At 35.6% G+C, this 24283-nt stretch overlaps 1 protein-coding gene and 1 long non-coding RNA gene across 3 annotated transcripts in view; one reads left to right on the plus strand and one right to left on the minus strand.

Annotated features, from left to right (window-relative positions):
• Positions 1-1632: 1632 nt before the first annotated feature.
• On the minus strand, positions 1633-5619 carry LOC106878216 (uncharacterized). The gene is made up of 2 exons (XR_001410479.3): positions 4349-5619; positions 1633-1837 (listed from the first exon to the last, which is right to left on the minus strand). It is a non-coding gene; the product is annotated as an uncharacterized LOC106878216 (long non-coding RNA).
• Positions 5620-15815: 10196 nt separating this feature from the next.
• LOC106880612 (uncharacterized) overlaps positions 15816-24283 on the plus strand; it is a 98884-nt gene continuing 90416 nt past the window's right edge. For both annotated transcript variants that reach the window (XM_052973234.2, XM_052973236.2), the window contains exon 1: positions 15816-16782. In XM_052973234.2, coding sequence (XP_052829194.1) covers positions 16724-16782 — 59 coding nt within the window. In that variant the 5' untranslated portion in view covers positions 15816-16723. The remainder of the gene's footprint in view (positions 16783-24283) is intronic.

Here is a 24283-nt window from a genome sequence, read left to right on the forward strand (position 1 = left end):
CCAGCCTCGATACCATACAGTTTCGACCTCTTTGTGCTCATCAGTGGTGAATACTTACATATATATATATATATATATATATATATATATATATATCATCATCTCTGTTAGGAGGCACAAGCACTTACACACACATGTACACATACTGCAGGAACTCCGCCTACCAAATTCAATTACAAAGCTTTGGTTGGCCTGGGGGTATAGCAGAAGATACTTGTCCAAGGTGCCACGCAGTGGGACTGAACCCGAAACCATGTAGCTGGGAAGCAAGCTTCCTAATCACACAGTCATGCCCGACAGGCTTCTTTCTGTTTCTTTCTAGCAAATCCACTCACAAAGCTTTGGTTGGACTGAGGTTATAGGAGGAGACACTTGCCCAATTTTCCACAGTGGGACTGAGCCCAGAACCATGTGGTTGGGAAGCAAGCTGCTTACCACACAGTTATGGTTGATTATACTTTATTTTGTTGACCCACATAATGAAAAGCAAAGTTGACCTAGAGGAAACAGAGAGAAAAAGATGGATTGCAAACTTTGTGGAAAGGAAAGAATCATTTATATTGACTCCTAGCACTTGACTAGTACCTTTTGGTGGACATGGATACTGGATTTTTGTTGTTGTGGAAAGTGGAGGGATATACTTAAAAGAAAAGTTTCAGTCACTGTATAGGTGTTTGTGATGGATCAGAAGTAAGCACATATGCTGTCATGAGTTGTAGGCATAAAACTCAAAGACCCCGATCAGTTGGCTAACTTGAAGTGCCATAGGGTAGGGGGTGTTGTGTGATATATGAATATAAGGTAGTTGTTGGATGACCTAATGGGTGTGAAGACATAGTTTGGTGTAGATTACATTTGGTATTATGAAAGTGATCAAGGGAATTTGGGGTAGCTAAGTATTGAACTGAGATGAATGTAGACCAATGAGACAAGTTGATGAAGCTAGTTAAGGAGTACAGAAGACTTGACTTCTGCACCACTACCATAAGAATGACATGGAGGTGCTTTATGAATTTATCAATGACATCAAGTAGAGATGAAGTAAGGCACATGTTATGAATGTAGGATGAGGTGAGATCAGAGAGAAACTGATGGTTTGAGCTGTTGGGGGAAGTGAGGATGGGTGGTTTTGATGCAGAGTAGCTGGAAGTATTTATTCCTGATATGCAGGTGAGAGAAGTGAATAACAGGGAGAGTGGAGTATATGTAAGCACAGACACCATGTTTTAGGATGAAGCAGAATAGAGGGTGCAACCTGTACAGCCAAGATAGATTAGAAATAGGTGAGAGATTTATATCAGGGAAGAATAGGATGTGGCCTATATATAAGTAAGATCTAGATTAGAATGTACATTACAGGTATTGGAGAAGGAGGAAAATTTTCCCAGTGTTTACTTCTGCAAGAGGAGCTGCATGTGTGTGTAGGCATGTGTGTCTATCTCTCATTGCTTAATAGCTGGTGTTGGTTTTCATATATCCATGTAACTTAGAAGTTTCAAATAAAAAGACTGAATGAATAAGTACCTAACTTAAAATAAGTAACTAAAGTGGATTTAACTAACTAGACACTCAAAGGCAATCCCCCATCAGGACTGCAGTCTAATGACTAAAACAAGTAAAAGAATAAAAAAGAAGGATGTTGAAAATGTATATTTTTATTGTAGAAATGTTATCTTCTAAATGTAAATACTTCCATCATTAATTGTGGGGTGGAGTTGATATCATTTCCACCAAATTTCTTTGACAATGTCTGTTTGTCTTTCCAGTTGGTTAAGTTCATGGCTGTTTAAGAGTACCATGTTCAAAGCAGTGCTACGGCATGACCACAGTTAAATGACTGAAACAAGAAAAAGACTAAAAGCATTTTGAAGATGATTATGATGATGATTGTTATTATTATTATTGTGTTGTAAGGTGGCAAGCTGGCAGAACTAATAGCATACCAGGCAAAATGCTGCAAGGCATTTTGCCCATCTTTACATTCTGAGTTCAAATTCCACTGAGGCTGACTTTGTTTTTCATCCTTTCAGGGTCGATAAAATAAAAATCAGTTGAATACTGAGGTCGATGTAAATGACTTATCCACTCCCTCAATAATGCTGGTTTTGTGCCAAAGTTTGAAATCATTATTGTAGTGGTGGACCAGGCTGAAAGGATTGAGGACAGGCACCTTCTTCTTTGGTCAAGTTTCATTAACTTCTTCAAGTTTTACTTGGAAAGGAAAGGGAGCATGATGAGGGAAGTGCTCTCCTCCAGCACATTTATCAAACAGTGGGTGACTGAGATAAAAGTGATTTGGGTGAATGGAACTACTCAAAGCATGTATCTGTAGATTGGAGAAAAGGATTTGTATCCTTGGTGTTCAGGCTTATCCTGGATCTCCAGAGTTCCTTGATTGGCCTTAGTTGGAGACTTTCCTGCATCAAAGAGATTGCATCACCTAAGTGCTAACACATTTTGTTTATATCATCTACATTTTTTATTTTATCTCTCCCTTTCAACGTGTTTTGTCCTTGAGCAAGACACTTTATTTCATGTTGCTCCAGTCCATTCAACTGGCAAAAATGAGTAGTACTTTCATTTCAAAGAGCTGACTTTGTCACATGCTTTGTCATGCTGAATCTCCCTAAGAACTATGTTATGGGTACACGTGTTTGTGGAGTGCTCAGCCTCTTGCACATTAATTTCATGAGCAGGTTGTTCTATTGATTGGATCAACTGGAATCCTTGTCGTTGTAGCCAATAGAGTGCCAGTATACAATGTATATTATACTCACATGAATTGCTGGAGCAACCTTCATTGGATCTCCTTGACTATGAAATCCCGAATGATTTTCGTCTTAGTTGGTTTAAATTCATGGCTGATGAATGTGAAGTCCCAGCATCTTGATGTGTGCTGAGTCTTTTCTGTTGCTGTCACAGCTTTTGAAACTTAAAAATTTTTCATGCTGAATCTGATTTTAGAAAATTTTTTTAAAAATGTTAAGTGGTAAGTAGCTTGCTTACCAACCACATGGTTCTGGGTTCAGTCCCACAGCATGGCACCTTGGGCAAGTGTCTTCTACTATAGCCTCGGGCCGACCAAAGCCTTGTGAGTAGACGGAAACTGAAAGAAGCCCGTCGTATATATATATATATATATAAATATATATGTATGTGCGTGTGTCTGTGTTTGTCCCCCCCCAACATCACATGACAACCGATGCTGGTGTGTTTACGTCCCTGTAACTTAGCGGTTCGGCAAAAGAGACCGATAGAATAAGTACTAGGCTTACAAAGAATAAGTCCTGGGGTTGATTTGCTCGACTAAAGGCAGTGCTTCAGCGTGGCTGCAGTCAAATGATTGAAACAAGTAAAAAAGTAAAAGAGTGAAGAGAGGTTTAAAATGTGATACTTTTTATCCAATCAGAAAACAAAGATTTGGAAACTGGTATTTTCTGTATGATAACTGTCTATCACAAAACGAAAGCAAAACATAACGACGACAAAAGCTGTAAGAAGTTTTAATAAGTTTTAACAAATAAAGTCATGTGAAATGCTTGAACAGGCATGTAAATAATTTAAAAAGAAAAAACCCTCAACAAAATTTTTTTGTGAAAAATTACAAAACAAAAACATTAGGGTTTAGGGTTAGGGTCAAGGTTAGAGTTGAAACGGTCAACTAGGTATGCAAACAATTTAAAAAGGAAAAAGCCTTAATGAAATTTTTTTGTAAAAAAATTACAAAATAAATAAATAAAACTATGCATTATACTGTAGTAATAGTGCAGTTCATATAAACAATTAATACATATTTTTCAGAGAAAATTCAGAAAATAGGTACTTGTGGTGGTAGTTTTAAGTACACTACACCTTTGCTTGTTACTATGGAACAGGTACCAATGTGCTTGTGGTTTTTGATTGGCAAAAATTACCCCAAATTTACAAACTTTAAAAGTTATTACCTTATTATTTCTTACTTTATGGAAAAAATGAATTTCATTTTCATAATTAACATACAAAACTATGTCAACACACCAAACTTGAAAACAATCGGAACGAAATTAAGAAAAAAAAAAAAGAAAACTGACAACAGAAAAGATCCTTTTGTACATTTCCAATTACTGTTGCCAACATTTGAAGTGAAAAATGTAGCACCTATGAAACCAACATCTAGACTAACAAGATGTGCAAATGTGGATAAGAAATAGCATATTTGAAAGAGAAAAAGAGAAAATAAATACCCACAAAGGGTTAAAGTATATCAAGTAATTAAGATATAGACATTTCAAAATGTACTTGGGATAAATAGAAAGAAAATGTTAACTTTTAAATGAGTGTTAATGTGAATGAAGTAGGGCATAATTACAATTTGGTGCCTCCTCAATGTTTCCTCATAAATTTCTCAAAAATGAACTTTTGCTCAGATACGTTTTCCATGGTATAAATTACAATTATGTAAATAAAATTGACAGCAAATTTTTGAATTTGTTTTAGATCACTCCATGTTCCAACGTTGTTTCTGCATAATTCTAAAATGTAAACACTAGAAACGTGAATACTTTTTACCTTCACGAGATAATTTTAGCCCTAGATACTTTCCACAAAAGTCAGGTTGGTCATGATTAAACTGACGCCAGGATAATTTGAAACTAGATCATAAAAAGCTACATACATAAATATTGTAAAGCACTTTATCCAGCCTTCTATCGATTTTGTTATTATCCCTTAAGTAATCAATATATAAGCCACCTGTAGTCATAGTGATTTTAAGTAATATGAGTAGGAGGAAGGAGGAACAAACTTTAATTTTCAGAGAGAAGTAGAAAGAAGAAGAAATTTTATTGATCTTGAGGTTGCAGTTAAACTCATTTTTCTTTAAAAATTATTTTACTAATCTTAGTTATTGGAGTGTGGTCATGCTGGGGCACTGCCTTGAAGAGTTTAGTCAAACAAATCGATCCCAGAACTTATGTCTGGTATATATTCTATTGGTCTCTTTTGCTGAACTGCTAAGGTATGGGGACGTAAACAAAGGAACACTGGTTGTCAAGCAATGACACGCACATGCAAATCTGTCTATCTATATCAGGCTTCCACACAGTTTCCATCTTCTAAATTCCCTCACAAAGCATTGATGGGCTCGGGGGCTTTGTTCAAGGTGCTATGCAATGAGACTGAACCCTAAACTACGTGGTTGCAAAACGAGTTTCTTAACCATACAGCCATGCCTGCACCTGAGTTTTATGATCAAAGGTCTTCAATACTGACCATCCCATCTTTTTATATATTTACAGTTATATTGTTCAATGTCTCCTTGCTTTTCAAGACAGTGTTTCGATACTGTTTTGGGCAGATTAACTGCAAAGAGATTTTGAGGAGTTTGACAATAGAAACTTATGTTGTTTTTATTTTGCTAGGTTCCTTTATAACATTTAGCTGCTGGGTTTCCTTACTGCAGTAGTAATGGTGAATCGAAAATGAAAATCTATAATTAAATTAGAAGAATTTTAGTACTATTTCATCAAAGATCTTTCCTCTTCTAAATGATTTTGGACAAGCCAACAAAAGTGCTTGTGGCATCATTGAACTCGAGAGAAAAGAGCTGCCAAATTTTCCTCAAATGACATCCTACTGTCTTTAAAAAAAAAAAAAGAAAAGAAAGGGACACAATGGATAATGAGAATCTTAGATACTGAATAAAAAGTCAGGATAGTCGTTGCTGGAACATTTGATCATAGGTGCGTTGATGCAGAAATGACATTTAGTAACAAATTCACTTTGGATGAACCAATGAGAGCTCCTATGTAGTCGCTCAACCTGCTAGATATGATAGCAAAATCTTTTTTAAATTATACCTAAAGTCATGTAGAAGAAAGAACACATCGAGGATCTTTTCCATTTGGCTGCCAGTTTCAATTTTTGTTCGAACTGATTTCATACCCTGTGTAATGATACACTTTTATAGGCTAATCAATGCCATGAAAATCATTTTTACTATAAATCAATAAATAAAAAGTTATCTATATATTACTAAAACTGTGATTGTTTGCTTGTGTGCGTGCTTGTCTGTAATTTAATAGAGCCAAACCAGCGCATAATGGGAAAATTCTCTGAAAGTAAGGTATCCCTGAAATGTGAATACAATCAGAATAAAACAAGTTTCACGTAAATCAGACCACGGATTCCCGAGATATGCAGTTTTTTTATTTTTTGTGGTGGTGGTGGTGGTGGTGGGGGTACCTTCATAAATAGCTAAAACAGCGCATAATGGGAAAATGCTCCAAAAGTAACATCACTCTGAAATAGGAAAATTGTTTCAATTAATTTTATGCTTACATTATATAACAATTCCTTTTTCATTTTTGTAGAAGTGTGCACATATGCCATAAATAAATGCTGTTACTGGAGTTAAAGTTTATTCTATTTCTATTAGATGATGTAAATAATCAATAAAACCTTAAACATGAACTTGCAAACCAGACCTATGATGATATGAACAAATTGAAATATTTAACTGAATCGTCATGAAATTAACTTTCATTTCAATGCAATGTTGAAATCAGCTTCAATGTTTTATAACCTGAACTGTCAGTGACCCAACAGGTCACGGGTAGTCTAGTTAGCTATTAAAGTTTGAAAATTTTGGGTAATTTTAGCCAATCGTAAGTCACAGACACATTCATGTCTTTCAATAGTAACAAGCCGAACATGAGGTCTGCGAGAAAGCACATATTGACAAATATATTGAAACCACTTGTCGATACTGTGTTCTACTGTTTTACCCACCTGGAAATTTTACCCTTCTGTTTGGTTATGGCCGCAAGCTCCTGTAACCTTGCATCTGTAATGGAGATCACATTAAATGCATATTGAATGCTTAAAACTACAAAAGACGTGTTGTTTCTCATTTTCCGCGTGTGGAATACAAATATTGACAACGTGCTATTTTCAGGATGTTGACAAAATGTCACACATAAAATGACAGCTTCCAAATTCTATTTCTTGACTGGGTTTAAACCTCTATAACGTTAAAAAAAGAAAATTCTGGAAAAAGTGAAATAACCCCAGCAATTCGGCTTGGAAAACTACAAGATTGTACCAAATTTTAAAATTTTCAGTAGACTTTTGAAAACTTGGCAGTCAAATGGAAAAGATCTCACATTGGATAATGCAGCTCTAGTACAAAATGGCAATGGTTGGATTGAGTTTGACCATAGATCAAATTCAATCAGGGCTTCATATAGGGCTAAACAACACAATGGTGAAGTCTCAGATTTTACCTCCTGAAATTTATTTACTAAAGGCTTTCTTTTTTTTAAAGTGGTCTTCGGATTTTTGTGCTTTAAAAAACTGTTAATGTAACGTGTATTCAAAACAAAATCATTGGTAAAGCCCACCTTTCCTGAAGAACTTCTTTTCTTTCAAAGAATTTTCCTGAGCAAATTATTTGAGCCAAATAATAAAAGTAATGTGTATCCAATAATCATTTCTAAGGTCACAAATTTGAGGGCATGATGTGGTTTAATCGATGAAATCGATCCAGTTCTTGACTTTATTTTCTCCCCCACCCCTGGAAATGAAAAAATAACCGTGTATGCAATAATGTACGTTTTATTTTCTCACAATAATAGTAAGCAGATGAGCATAAGTTTGTGACATGCTTTTTAATGAAAAAAAAAAAACGAAAAGAATTAACGTTACATGTTATAAATTAATGACAATAGATAAAAATCAACAAATTGACAATTAACTGAGCATAAACATCAGCAATATATGAAAACATTACATTTAGCGATAGATACGACAACTTATATTGTAAGGTTTATGCAATGCATCTTCCACGTGTGACCAAGTTATAGCTTTGTTAAGCTATACGCAAACAAACTAGTGGAGACAAGAATACATTTATCAAAGGTTTATTACTTTACGCACATCAGGACTTAAGTCGTCAGTTATTTCTGTTTAGAGTTCACTCAGATTTGTTTCACACGCACTGTTGACATTTTTATATTTTCCTTCTCCTGGAAGTCCCTTTTCTTTTGCTGCTGACCAATGTCCTAGCTAGCCCGCAATGAAGTTTCTGTCTACAGTTCGTCTGTTATGAATCCTGCCCTAGAAAGTCAATATCACTGATACCTCTTTATATATGCCCAGAGACCTTCAATATTATTGGCGCATATATCAGTGATAGGGTTCACAAAATGAAGGAAATGGTTTACAGTTCCATGGATATAACCAAACTTGGCCAGGTTATTATAGTGTAAGGACCGTGTGACAGGAGAAGGTGACAAGGAATGGCTCCTTTAGTACATCGCATGGTCGATACAAATAAAAATATGAAAAGAGGATAAATGAGTATAAGTGCCAGAAGGAAAAGAGAAATACAACCAGTCGAAGGTTTAAGAGAAGATTTTATTGATATGTCAACTTGTGTGTGTGACTGAGATATATAAATATAATAATAGACAGGCCGTCATGTAAACAAAGTGTATGGGTATACAAACATGGATGTATGTATGTGTGAGAGATACAGAGCATAGAAAAGAGTCTATAATGAAGTTGGAAGAAAGTCCAGACACAAGGATGATAAAATACCAGTTCGTATTCAAGGTACACAGTGGTTGAGGTGCTGTATCAAGAAGTTGAGGCCACGTAGCAGAGCCGGAGAGAGGTACATGTCGTGAGAGGTAGGCTTCAATGCAGGTTACTTGTTACAGGAGTTCTTGCAAGTTGTATTTGCTGTTAACCATGGTGAAGTAATTCACAAACAGTATGGAGATAGAACCTGTGCGAGCGTTGGTGGTGGTGTGTACGTAGAGTAGTTGGTGCTGACGCTAAGAAGCTGGAGGCGATGAAGATTGAAGCCTGTAAGCTGCTGAACAAAGTGTTGGTGTTCTCCATGTGACTGCTGTTGTCGTCGCTGGAACTGGCAGTGTGCTCTGTGGTCAGTGGCTAGACCTCAGAAGGTCAGGAGCCGAGAAGACTGACAAATTGTGACGGTGAGAAACTAGCTATTTATAACATACTGTCGGCTCAAACTGGGGTTCAGGAAAGACTGTCTCATGCAACCTTATCTGAAGGCTGCGATTGGTTGGGTTGCATCTTGGCGTGCAATAGAACAAGAGACAAACTGTGCCAATACCAACTAATCAGCGTGGTGGACACAACAGGGTCCAAAGGTGCGGCCGAAGCCTAGCTCTTATCCACTATGTCTGTATCCATGTATATATAACAGAGAGAGAGAGAAGTATCCCTTAAGGCTTATGCTACAATAGCTTGGCCTAGGCAGCGAGCTGGCAGAATCGTTAGCACGCTGGACGAAATGCTTAACAGTATTTTGCCCGTCGCTACGGTCTGAGTTCAAATTCTGCCGAGGTCGACTTTGCCTTTCATCCTTTCGGTGTCGATAAAATAAGTACCAGCTGAACACTGGTTCGATGTAATCGACTCACCCCCACCTCCCCCAAGCTGCCCCTGTGGAAAAAATTTGCAATAATTATTTTAGATTCAGGTACAACATCTGTATATATAAAAGGCAGGATGTGTTAGAGCTCCAGACGAGATACCTTAAGATATTTGCTCTGGTTCTGTGTGTTCAGAATTCAAATCCCACCATGGTTTACTTGACTGGTAGATTTAATCCACCACTCGGATTAACATCACATAGTTCTTGAATACTGTTGGTGGAGTTCACTTTATTGCAAGTATTCGGGCCACATTTCTGGTTTGACGATATTTTTTCTGGTCCAAAAGCTGGGAAAAAATCAGACATATATGGTGAACTTATATACTTATAACCCTTATTCTCTTGATCATATAGATATTCAGTTGTACCTGTTATCATAGGTACACTAGGCTTTGTAACAACAGACTTGCACAAAAGACTAGAAATTCTGAGCAGCTTTAAGAAAGAATAAACCAAACTGATTTGCAATCTCTAAATACAATCGATTAGAGAGAGATACAGTGAAAATTTGTACAACATTGCAGGGATTCTTCTTTTCATGTACAGCTCGTCATTGACTTACGACCTATCTGACTTAGAACCGATCGCCTTTATGACGATTGGCGTGCCAGCTCCCAGCAGCAATAATATATAGTCCACTTGAAATCTAATGGGTTTAATTTCTTAGAAATTAACCTGTCTACTTTTGATGTCAGCTAACAAACACTTACCCTAGGTTTGGTTTTCAATCATCACTGAGGTTATCCCAAGTGTTGGATGAATATCCTGTCACGGAGACGTTGAGGCAATCTCATATTTGTCTATAGTATAATTATTCAACCATGGTAGTGGTTGAATATATTTTTAAGTCCACCATTTCGTTAATCGCAGTAATTTCGAAGCTTCACCATTAATTCAGTTCTCTGTTAACAGTTTTAAAGAGGACACCTCCTCAGCTACACTTTGGCATAAATAGTTTGAGATTTGGTTCAGTAGAAAAAAAGTTACATTAAAATATCTGCGACCTCAAGGGGGGGAGGCAATAAGACAGATATTCATCTTCAATTAACATAAATTTAAAAATTTTAAATTAAAGTATACTTTTCATAGGCTTAAATGATAGAAAAATCATAAGAAATTTAGAATCGCTAGTCGCATTGAACAAAAATTAGTAGAAAAAGAGTTATGAGGTAAAATGTTACAAAATTTAATGTCAGTAAGTAAGGAAGTAAGGGAGTAACACTTAAGCAATAAGAATAAAGAATATATTTCAAAAATGAATGTTTACATTCTAGGGTGGTGAGCTGACAGAAACGTGAGCACGCTGGGTGAAATGCTTAACGGTATAACGTCTGTTTTTATGTTTTTATTTCAAATTTTGCCAAGGTTGACTTTGATGTACAGGTTATTTAATTAATTTTTTTTAACTAAACCCTTTCAGACTTTGGATACTGGTAGAATGCGTTAGATAGAACAGGGTTTATTCTTAACGTTTTTGACAAAATTTTGTACTTTAGAAGTTATTTCGTTAGAAGTTACAGAGTGACAATGGACAAATTCGTGTTTGATAAGTGCCAATACGCGAAACTCTCAACTTTTGACTTACTCTCTAACTTCTGCTGATGATATATATATATATATATATATATATATATATATACATTCATGCCGGTGGCACATAAAAGCACCCACTACACTCTCGGAGTGGTTGGCGTTAGGAAGGGCATCCAGCTGTAGAAACTCTGCCAAATCAGATTGGAGCCTGGTGTAGCCATCTGGTTCACTAGTCCTCAGTCAAATTGTCCAACCCATGCTAGCATGGAAAGCGGATGTTAAACGATGATGATGATATATATATTAAACACAAATTGAAAACAGAACACGAAGGATATCGCAGTACATGTGAAAATCATTAGATTCCCTGAAAAGGAAAAGCTAGTTAATAAAAGATCAGAATTCAAACCAGCTTGTATGCATAAACTGATTAAAACCTTTAAATACTATAAGCCTTCAGTCCCCACTTTTAATTTCTAATCACTTCATGATCTTCTCTCATTGGTAATTCCCTCATCTGATCCCTCCTGCCACTATCCAGGCATTGAATTAACAAATCCTGGACTTACCCCCAACCACTTAATTATTCACTTTGCTTTCACCTAGCTAGATTCTGACCCCATATAGTACACACAAATTTAATAATCCGAGGTCTCTAGTCTTATTTATAGAGAAAATATCTAAATAATTTAGTCACTGGCTCTAAAATTTCGAATAACACTACAATACACTAATTACTTCAATGTTTATAACAATATTATACTAGTATTCATTAGTGGATAGGAACCTTGACTCTTTTAACTTCATATAGCAATCCCTAAACAATTAAAATAGGAATATAGTAGAAGTTGCCCAATAACATATAATTTACACAAGTAGATAAACCAGAAATTTCCACAATCAATATTTTTCCAATCACTGTATTTTTCCAATCACTATATTATCATTATTACTATTATATAATTACTATTATAATTGTTTTTCATACTTTTAATTTTAATTTTTAACTTGTCCTAATTTTCTTTTTATTATTTTTTTGTATCTCTAATTTTCTTTTTTACTTTTTATATCTTCAAATTACTTTTTACCCCTTCCATTATTATTTATTTATCTTCTAAGTAAGTGTAGGTACCCATGTAATAGATAAGTTTATAGAGCTAGGAATTTTTAGTGGTGTATTTGGGTAAACTGACCACTCATCACAACGATATCAAATTACAACCTTAATCTATATTCCAACCAGTGGTCTAGCTAAGAAATTATTTATGACCACTACAATCCCATCCAAGACAGCATCCTGTTTTCAACTCTATAGTATTTTATCTCTTTATCTCTTTTTCTACTTTATGGGTTTATTTATTTATTTATTTATTTAAAAAAAATTTTTTGTTACTTTATTCCAATTTTGCTAAATCTTATTTATATATGTATCTAGCTTTATTAGCCTTATTTTTACTTCTATTACTCTCAATTTGACTTCTATTACTTTTATAATTTATTTCTTATTTTATTTTTTTATTCTTTAACTTTTACTTTATTTTTTATTTTTGATCTTCTCTTTCTATCTTATACACCCTAGTTAAATACAATCCAATCTATTTAACATTCACTCTATGCTGAATTGTGGTACAGTATGGGTAGATTTCTGAAATCCAACAAACATTTATGCAGATATAACAGTTTAAAGGATAAACCTATTATAATGGATAATACTAAGATGTAATCTTGGGACTGAAAATGTTTGTGGCTGAAGATAGCTTTAAACCATCCTTTATATCAACAATATATACTGATGTAATGACAGATTGTGTATAAAGCTTGAAACACATGAACTGCGATATCCTTTGTGTTCTGTTTTCAATTTGCGTCTAATATATTCTTTCACCTCTGCCATTATCTGGCATATACAGGTGCTTACACTTATCAAGTATTACCTCTAAAATTTACAGTACCTATATATATCATCATCATCATCGTTTAACGTCCGCTTTCCATACTAGCATGGGTTGGACGATTTGACTGAGGACTGGTGAACCCAGATGGCTACACCAGGCTCCAATCTGATTTGGCAGAGTTTCTACAGCTGGATGCCTTTCCTAACGCCAACCACTCCGAGAGTGTAGTGGGTGCTTTTACGTGCCATCAGCATGAAGGCCAGTCAGGCGGTACTGGCAATGGCCGCGCTCAAAATGGTATATTTTATGTGCCACCCACACAAGGGCTAGTCCAGGTGCACTGGCAATGATCTCGCTCGAAAGTCCTTACACATGCCGCGGGCACAAGTGCCAGAAAAGTGACACTGGGCACAGGTGCCATCACGACTTCACTTTTGCTTGCCCCAACAGGTCTTCGCAAACTGAGTTTCGTGTCCAATGAAGGAGACGACGTCGAATTTAGTACGATTTCGATTTCACTTGCCTCAACAGGTCTTCGCAAGCGGAGTTTAGTGTCCAATGAAGGGAAGGTACGCATAAGTGGGCTGGCTACACCCCTGGTAGAGGCCTTGGATTTAGGTCTCACTTGGCTTGCCGGGTCTTCTCATGCACAGCATATTTCCAAAGTTCTCGGTCAGAAGTCATCGCCTCGGTGAGGCCCAATGTTCGAAGGTCTTGCCTCACCACCTCATCCCAGGTCTTCCTGGGCCTACCTCTTCCATAGGTTCCCTCAACCGCTAGGGTGTGGCACTTTTTCACACAGTTATCCTCGTCCATTCTCGCCACATGACCATACCAACACAATCGTCTCTCTTGCACACCACAACTGATGCTTCTTAAGTTCAACTTTTCTCTCAAGGTACTTACACTCTGTCTAGTATGCACACTGACATTACACATCCATCGGAGCATACTGGCTTCATTCCTTGCGAGCCTATGCATGTCTTCAGCAGTTACGGCCCATGTTTCACTGCCATGAAGCATGGCTGTTTGTACACATGCCTCATACAGTCTGCCTTTTACTCTGAGAGAGAGACCCTTTGTCACCAGCAGAGGTAAGAGCTCTCTGAACTTTGCCCAGGCTATTCTTATTCTAGCAGCTACACTTTCAGCGCACCCTCCCCCACTACTAACTTGGTCACCTAGATAGCGGAAGCTATCAACCACTTCTAGTTTCTCTCCCTGGAATGTGGCAGAAGTTGTTTTCTGCACATTTACAGTGTTTATAGCTCCTGAACATCTGCTACATACAAAAACTAACTTCCTAGTTAACCTTCCTTTGATATTGCTGCACTTCTTATGTGTCCATAGGTTGCACTGGGTGCATCTTATAGAGTTTCTACCTACGCCTTTTCTACTACAGATCGAGCAGGGCCATCTACCTGAAGGTGTTTGTGATTTTTCGACCGTCCTACTTATTAGGACTTTGGTTTTAGCTAGGTTGATTCTAGTCCTTGCTTCCACACTTGAAACTTCTCTTCTAGTTCTGATAGTGACTCAGCAATTAGTGCAAGGTCGTATTACATATATGTGTAATATATATATATATATTACATATATGTGTAAAAAAATCTCATCACGGAATTGAACCAATGAAAGAGTCTCTACCTTGTTGCTTGACATGCTAAAAATAGCAGCTAAAGTATCCCCCTACCTAAATCACATGCCCATTGCATGTAATGTCCAAGATTATCCCTAAAAAGACCGTTTGCTGAAGGCTGGAATGTCCTTGATGATCGGTTTGCAGTATCAGGGTTGATTTGAGTCTAAATAACAACATTATGGCAAATTTCTATATTAACACCCTCACGATTTTCACTAACAGAAAAAAAACAAAAAAACCCAAATTTGATTTTTTTTGCATAGAATGAAGTACCCTGACCTTCTCATATGCTGCAAATCCCTTATTTTGATTCGGAAAAAATGAGGTGGGGGCTTCCCCCACCCCCTGCAATCCCGGAATCATTGGAAATTGTTTTTTTCGTTGAATGAATTCCTGTGACCTCCTAATATTGCAAAATTAGGTTACTTAAGGTGAGCCTGATAACTGATGGTTTTGGGGTTTTGCTGTTTGTAATTTTTGGTGAGCCATGGTGCAACCAACAACATGGTAAAAATCCCTGCCATTAATTTGGTGTAGATGGGTAATATCAAATAATTCAATCACAACATATTTAAATTAAACACAAAAGAATTGAAATATTATCATCACTTACATGGAAAAATTGGAATATTATCTTACAGTATCTTATAAGGTAAAATCTTACACAGTATTAATTATCTTATAACAGCAATGCCTGGAAAAATCATGGATTACATGGAAAAATGCGAGCATGAAAAGTAATATTATTAAGATTATAAACCTGGAAAGTACAGGACAAGTTATTACACCTGTAAAAGTATAGGACAAGCTATTACTTCTAGTAAAGTAAAGAATAAGAAACTTTTTACTTAAAATATTGCAGCTAAAATTAAAGTTTGAATATTAAAACCTATTTTATTATAGTTTACAAATAACACTATACTTATTTAAGCAGAATTTGGCTAATTTACTATCTTAAATACAGAAAAAAGTGACTAATTAGACAAACTTACAAATTAGCTGAACAGTTTTGTACAATAAATTTGAAATATGAGAACTGTAAAGAGTGATAAATTACAACTGGCATTCTTTTTCTTATTCTTTACTTTACTAGAAGTAATAGCTTGTCCTATACTTTTCCAGGTGTAACAACTTGTCCTGTACTTTTCCAGGTTTATAATCTTAAGAATATTACTTTTCATGCTCGCATTTTTCCATGTAATACAGAATGCTGTATATGACTTTTACCTGAGAACGTACGTTAAGAATGTAAAAATAGAAAACAAAGCTATGTAGGCCTATAGACAGACTTATGACCAGTCAATCGGAACCAATTGTGGTCGTAAGTCGATGATGACCTGTATAGGGCTGAACAGTTGACCGTAATTATATGTACATATGAGATGCGCACTCACACACACACAAACAAACACACTCATACCAACTACATGAATGCAAGTTTATCCACACACACACACTAAGCGAATCTCAGATCCACAAATTCTGAAAACTGTTTATGACACGGTGAAATTCTATAAAAAAATTAATAAGAGAGAGAAACACGCGCGCGTACACACACATTTATATATGAATTTTTCGTTTTTACATTTGGCTTGCAAGATTCTTGACGTGAACTCGTGCGATGAAACAGATCCTGTATGCAGGACGGGTCATTATGCTGCGCCTCCCGAGATACAATGTATATGAATTTACATACATGCATACGCATTACATGTGTGTGTATATACATGCACACACATACATGTGCGTACGTACATACATATATACATGTATCGATCAATCTTTATTTGCTTTACACACAGAGATAGATAGATAGATAGATAGATAGATAGATCAAAGGCTGGTTTCCCGAATTCTTTGACTAAATATTCCCTTCACCTCTGGTCTGTTGCAGGATTACTCAGTTTTGCCAGCTGAGTGGACAATGCCAGGAATCGAAACCACAATCTCACCATCACGAGTGCAACACACGTAGCCACTATAAACAGTCATGTTTAAGTTTGTTTTATCACGATCTTACATTTACAAACATATTGCAATTTAAGAAAAAAAAAACATTGTGGATTTTATATAAAGATAAGACGGCGGAGGGGGGAAAGAAAGAGTAGCCAATGAAATCGCTCTTAATCTTAACAACCAATCAATGACTTCCTTTTCAAAACATTCAAAAAAGCACATGTTTTAGTGTTGGGCTACTGGCATGGTATGGCGCACGTACATGGCGATCAGAAGCTGAAAGATGCCATAGAAAAACAAAATGAGAGGTAAGATGGTTACTATTGAATCACTCAATCTTTATTTGCTTTACATTGAATGTTCTTATTCCATCAATTGCTGATGATCGTGAGAACGTTAACCGTTATACAAACAAATCGGCCTTTTTTAATCCGTCAGTCAGTGTGTTTGTGTATACACACACACTCACATCTATGTGAGTACATGCGTATGGGACTGCGTTCAGATTTGTATTTTCGTGTTAATATTCTACAATTACTAGATTCTTTATCATTTGTAGTAAATGAAATTGATGATTTACTATTACCTATCCGAAGATTATGTTTCTTTCTACAACTTACTCCTTACTCATCGTTTGTAATTCTCTTTACATTCACATGTGTACTCGCCTACATTTCTGTGCGTGTATGTATATATCGCTCACACATACACGGTTGTACTTTTAATAACTTCTTAGTTTAAACGGTAATCTTAAAGAGGTGTGTTTTTGACGTTTTTGAAATATTTTAATAAAACTTACTTGCTAGACTAAGCACAATTTAGACGATTATATGTAAGAGAAAAATTTCTTTTATTTTATAGTTGGAAGGTTTTGAAACTTTAAATACTTTTAACGTTTATAGTGATCGCTTTTTTTTGTTTTCTTTATCTTTCTACAATCTAAAAATACTTAGAACTTTCTCTTTACCAAATTTGAGTTTCATATTCTTTATTAACTAACGATATTTTAAATTATGTTTTGGCAAATTAAGTTTACGATTGATTTCGATTTTTTAAAATTTTAGTAGCTTGCAATGTTTATTAGGAAACGAATGCTAAAACTTATTTCTTTTCTGTAAATCATAACTGCCAGTTTTTTTTGTTTGTTTTGAAAAAAAGTAGCTTTAAAAAATGCTAGTGTTGGAAAAATATCAACGACACATGCACACATTCTCATGAAAAACATCACAACTAATAATTTTCTTTTCGTGGAAATAAATGTTTATGATAATTAAAAAATTTGCCTGCGCAAAAGTTGTACATATTTGTGTTATATACTAATAAAGAGAACCCTTATTTGAAATCGACGTTGAGAGTAGACTTAGTTTATTCTCTTTAGTTGAAGTAGATAAATATATAATTCTGGCTTCTAATTTTGGTACAAGGCCAGCAGTTTCGTAGGAGGGGGTTAAGTCGATTACATCGACTGCAATGCCAAACCGGTACCTATTTTACCGTCTCCGAAAGGATGAAAAACAAAGTCGACCCCGGTGGAATTTGAACTCAAAACGTAAAGACGGATGAAATGTTACTAAGCATTATATACAAACACACACACACACACGCATAAATATATATGTATGTATATATTTACGTGGCTGTGTCCCCCCCCCCCCCCTCGCTTGACAACAGATGTTGGTGTGTTTGCGTCCCCGTAACTAGCGGTTCGGCAAAAGATTCCGATCAAATAAGTATTAGGCTTACAAAGAATAAGTCATGGGGTCGATTTGTTCGACTAAAGGCGGTGCTCCAGCATAGCCGCAGTCAAATGACTGAAACAAGTAAAAGAGTAAGCATTTTGCCTGGGATGCTAACGATTATAGATTTTTCAATTTTTGCACAAGGCCAGCAATTTCAGGAGTTGTGGTGGTAAGTCGATTACATCGATCACAGTTCTCAACTGATACTTATTTTATGGACTTCGAAATGATAAAAGCAAAGTCAAACCTCGGCGGAATTTGAACTCAGAACGTAAAGATGGACAAAATGCTGCTAAGTTGGTTTAAGCGACTAAAATGGGATCTTGACCATAAGTTCATTTCACCCATATCTGCGAAAGGAGCATACCATCACCACCAGCGTTCCCCATCACCACTACCACCATCGTATCACCACTACCGCCATCGTATTGTGTTCAGCTACGCTACAAATCTAATCTGTTGATCTGAGCACATCAGGAAAGAGTCCAGCTAGGCCCCACAGGTAATATAACACGTGTTACTGTATACACACCTTACTTAGCTTTAATCATGAATCTGGAGTCAAATTTTTTTTTTTTGTTACCGATCATAGGCGCAGGAGTGGCTGTGGTAAGTAGCTTGCTTACCAACCACATGGCTCTGGGTTCAGTCCCACTGCATGGCTCCTTGGGCAAGTGTCTTCTACTACAGCCTCGGGCCGACCAAAGCCTTGTGAATGGATTTGGTAGACGGAAACTGAAAGAAGCCCGTCGTATATATATGTATAAATATATATGCGTGTTTGTGTGTGTCTCCCCCCCCCCCCCCCCAACATCGCCTGACAACCGATGCTGGTGTGTTTACGTCCTCGTAACTTCGCGGTTCGGCAAAAGGGACCCATAGAATAAGTACTAGGCTTACAAATAATAAGTTCTGGGGTCGATTTGCTCGACTAAAGGCGGTGCTCCAGCATGGCCGCAGTCAAATGACTGAAACAAGTAAAAAAAGAGAGAGTATAGCTACTTCGTAAAATTTATTAGGCAAGCATATCGTTATGATGCCAACTTCCAGATCGTTCCCAGTTCGATTCGCAACCTGTTTCGTGTTTGATTCCACTGCATGGTACCTTGGGCTAGTGTCGTTAACTATAGTCCCAGGTCGACTCATGCCTTGTGAGAATTTGGTAGCAGGAAACGTCGCGCGCGTGTTTGTACCTACGTGTACACACACACACACACACACACTCACTCACTCACTCACTCACTCACTCACTCTCTCTCTCTCTCTCTCTCAGATATAGATATGGATGTGTGTGTTCATCCCTTAGCGATTTAGCAAAAAAGAGACCGACAGAATGAGCATTATTTAAATTAGAAGAGCATGTGTAAACCTGATCGGCTAAAAACACAACAAAGTGATGTTCAAGCATTGACTGAATCAGAAAAAACGCGCGCGCACGCGCACAAATTCTTAGCGTGTAGTGAAATGCATAAAGCATAAGAAACGGCGAGCAAGTTTCCTCTGCTGTTTCATTCTGGTCTTTTCTAGGTGGTCCTTGATTTTCCGATGATCATGACTTGGCTGTTTTTACAAACCATGCGGTTGACAGTCACAAAATGAACCCTGTTAGTGGTTGGGGTTTGCATTCAGGACTTAAATTTGTATTTCCAAGTGACTTTGAGGATCTTCTGTAGTCATCATAGATGGAATACGTCCCGGGTTCTTGACTCATTTTGCTAATATTTCCCATGTTATAATTGTTATAATCATACATGCATTTATATGCTTCCCAACCACATGGTTTTTCCCTTCACCTTAGGCAAGTATCTTCTCAATAACCTGGGTGCCTAAGGCGGCGAGCTGGTAGAAACGTTAGCACACCGGGCGAAATGCTTAACGGTATTTCGTTTGTCTTTTCGTTCTGAGTTCAAATCCCGCCGAGTTCAAATTCCGTGCTGCATGTGTTTATATATGTATGTATGTATATATGTATGTATATATATATCTATCTCTCTATATATATATATATATATATGCATATATATATATATATAATAATTTTCCCAGAGGATGTAGCAACCGTTACCAATATAGCATAAGAACTTACCTTAGGAGATCATTAACTAGATTCCTTAAGGGTCGTTCTCACAGTTTATATTTATATTATAAGGTTTTTAAACTTTTAAATTTTCATATTCAAAAGAGACAGAGACTTCAAATTCGATATATCGATTTATTCACCACTCTATGTTAACATTTCTGTGCCAAACTTATCCAGTGACTGGTCCATTGGATTTAGACATTTGGCACTAGCTAACGAGATCCTAAAGACTTAATAATAGTTATGTATGTGTTTTTTCGTGTTTTGTTCGAAAAGTAACCACTCCTGAAGAAGTGCCAAATGTCTAAATCCAATGGACCAGTCACTGGATAAGTTTGGCACAGAAATGTTAACATAGAGTGGTGAATAAATCGATATATCGAATTTGAAGTCTCTGTCTCTTTTGAATATGAAAATTTAAAAGTTTAAAAATATATGCATATATATATATATATATATGCATATATATATATATGCATATATATATATATGCATATATATATATATATATATATGCATATATATATATATGCATATATATATATATATGCATATATATATATATATATATATATATATATATATATGCATATATATATATATATATATATATATATATATATATATGCATATATATATATATATATATATATATATGCATATATATATATATATATGCATATATATATATATATATATATATATATATGCATATATATATATATGCATATATATATATATATATATATATATATATATATATGCATATATATATATATATATATATATATATATATATATATATGCATATATATATATATGCATATATATATATATGCATATATATATATATGCATATATATATATATGCATATATATATATATGCATATATATATATATGCATATATATATATATATATATATGCATATATATATATATGCATATATATATATATATATATATATATATATATGCATATATATATATATGCATATATATATATATGCATATATATATATATGCATATATATATATATGCATATATATATATATGCATATATATATATATGCATATATATATATATGCATATATATATATATGCATATATATATATATGCATATATATATATATGCATATATATATATATGCATATATATATATATGCATATATATATATATGCATATATATATATATGCATATATATATATATGCATATATATATATATGCATATATATATATATGCATATATATATATATGCATATATATATATATGCATATATATATATATGCATATATATATATATGCATATATATATATATGCATATATATATATATATATATATATATGCATATATATATATATGCATATATATATATATGCATATATATATATATGCATATATATATATGCATATATATATATGCATATATATATATATATGCATATATATATATATGCATATATATATATATATATATATATGCATATATATATATATGCATATATATATATATGCATATATATATATATGCATATATATATATATATATATATGCATATATATATATATGCATATATATATATATGCATATATATATATATATGCATATATATATATATATATATATATATATATATATATATGTTGTTGTACTTGGGGATGGTCATATTGCCAGTTTAGCCAATAAAAACACACGCACTGTATATTTGGTGTTAATTTTTTTTTTTTTTTTTTTTTTTTTCTTTTTTTTTTTTCAGCTTTATATTACATTAATCTTAATCTTAATCTTATTTCGGCCAGAGTTCTTTCGCCACACTTCTGTGACCTCATCAGTGGTCCTTTGTTTCCTTCTTTCTTATGTGTGTCTCACCTTGCTAACTATCAGCCATTTTGTATTTTGTATTCCTATTGTATGTGTCTACGCATGCGTGTCCTTCAATGTGTCTGTGTCTTTTGTAAGTGCATGTGTGTATGGGGAGTGTCTGTATCACCTATATTCTCTGTTAATACGTGTTCATTTGTATTAGTTTTTATTTATTTATATGTTCATGTGTGTGTGTGTGTGTTTTTTTTGTTATGTGTTTAATTAAATTTTGTTAACGTATGTAGTATTTAATTCCATTTGTTTATCTATGTATTGTATTATACTTTGTTCCTATTATTGTTTTATGGGTAACATGTTGTCACATGCTGTGGTTTGTTAGTGGCGTATGTTAGTGTTCCATTCTAGTTTCCTATTCAGGCTAGGTTTCCCTTCTATTATGTGTGTAGCTTCAGTAATTTGTCTAAGTGCTGCATCACTGCTATGTGTAGATAAGATTTTAATTTCTATGTTGTTGATTGAGCCTCTATGTTCTTGCTCAGCGTGCTGGTACAGAACTGATGAGTTCTTCCCTTCCTTAAGTTCCCTCCAATGTTCGTTTGCCCGCTCCCCTATACTCCTTGCTGTTTCGCCTACATATGTCGTTGTCTTATTTCTGCATCGTCCCTCTGTACATCTTATACTATAGACCACATTTCTGGTTTTGCAGTTCGTTTGTGGGCTAAATCTACATACGATACAGTTCCTATCAGTGCAGGGGGTTCTACTGAAAGGGTATGTTCTACTGATAAGGGATTTGATAGGGTTGCCTGGCCTTTCAACAACCTTAATTCTTAGCTTAAGTTTGTCTAGGGCCCTTCTAATGCGGTACGCCAGTTCGCCTCTAGGGGTGGTGTCGACGAACATGACGCTTTGGTACTTGTGGCTATTGTACCATGAGCTTGCCTTCCCTATTTTCTTCTTAGTTCTTTCTATGGTGTTCCATGATTTGCTCCTATAGAGTGGGCAAATCCCATTCCTATCGTTGCGTTTGATTGTTTCAAACTTCTTCATAGCTCCTTTGTAAACCCTGATCCTTTCTTTATGGCTGTAACCCGAGAACTGCATGCGGTGGACGAAATGTTGTATATGTCTCTTTAATTCTGTAGGGTCGCACATACAGGAGACATTTCGCATTACTCTGACGAGGTCTGCCATCAATATGTTGAATTTGGCATTGTCCGCAATAGCCGAGTTCCGGTGGGTCAGGTACTTGGAGGCCATAGGTTTTGTATAGTGTGAATGGAGGATTCTGGTTTTATTGTTCTTAGTTTCTAGCCAGAGTTCAGTATCTAATACAGGTAATCTATGGTTAGGGTGTTTAGTAGGGTAGTCTATCGTAACTCTAATACTCTGGTGGATGGAGTTAGCTATTCGCTGGATGCTCTCCATAGTCTTAGTTTCTATTTCTATTTCAGGGGTACTCTCTTGTGGGGGTGTCTTTACCACTAAGTTGATATCATCGACATATCGAGAGTACACATTCACGAGTATGGAGTTCTGTGTCAGGCGTTCCTTAAGCCTTCTGTCCCACCATACCATGAAAAGATTGGCCACATCACCGGCGATACTAACCCCGATGGCTGCCCCCTCGTCCTGGGCGTATAATTTGTTGTTAAATTTAAAGGTGTGGCCTTTTAGGGTGACCTTTATACTAGCTCCTAGTGCATGTGCGATCATTTTCTTTACCTGGTGGATATTAGTGGGGGTCCGTATGGCTCTGGTCCATCCACTCCATCTCTCTATAGGGGTCTTCCTAGCCATAGAGGTAATTGTGGGTGGTCTACCTCTTAGACGTCTACTAGGGCAGAAATCTCTAAGGTCGTATCTATCTAGATATGCATCGTCATATGTCAATCTAAGTAGGAGGCCCAGTTCTTCTGTGTTGACTTTTTGGAACTCTACTTCGCTCTCGTTGAAATCCACGTCGATAGATGGGTATAGTGATACCACATCCATGCTACCCACTATACACCCTGTCAGGTTGCAAGTGTTGTTGCAGTCGTTGATCCTGCTGAGGAGATCTTCCGTGCTGTCACAGACATCAGGTGACATCTGGATTATGGGGCGTATGATCATTGAGAGGAAGTAGGAGATCCTGTAGTTACTAGCGACATTC

Source organism: Octopus bimaculoides, chromosome 15, assembly GCF_046866305.1.
Source record: "Octopus bimaculoides isolate indiv1 chromosome 15, ASM4686630v1, whole genome shotgun sequence".
Classification (NCBI taxonomy): Eukaryota; Metazoa; Mollusca; class Cephalopoda; order Octopoda; family Octopodidae; genus Octopus; species Octopus bimaculoides.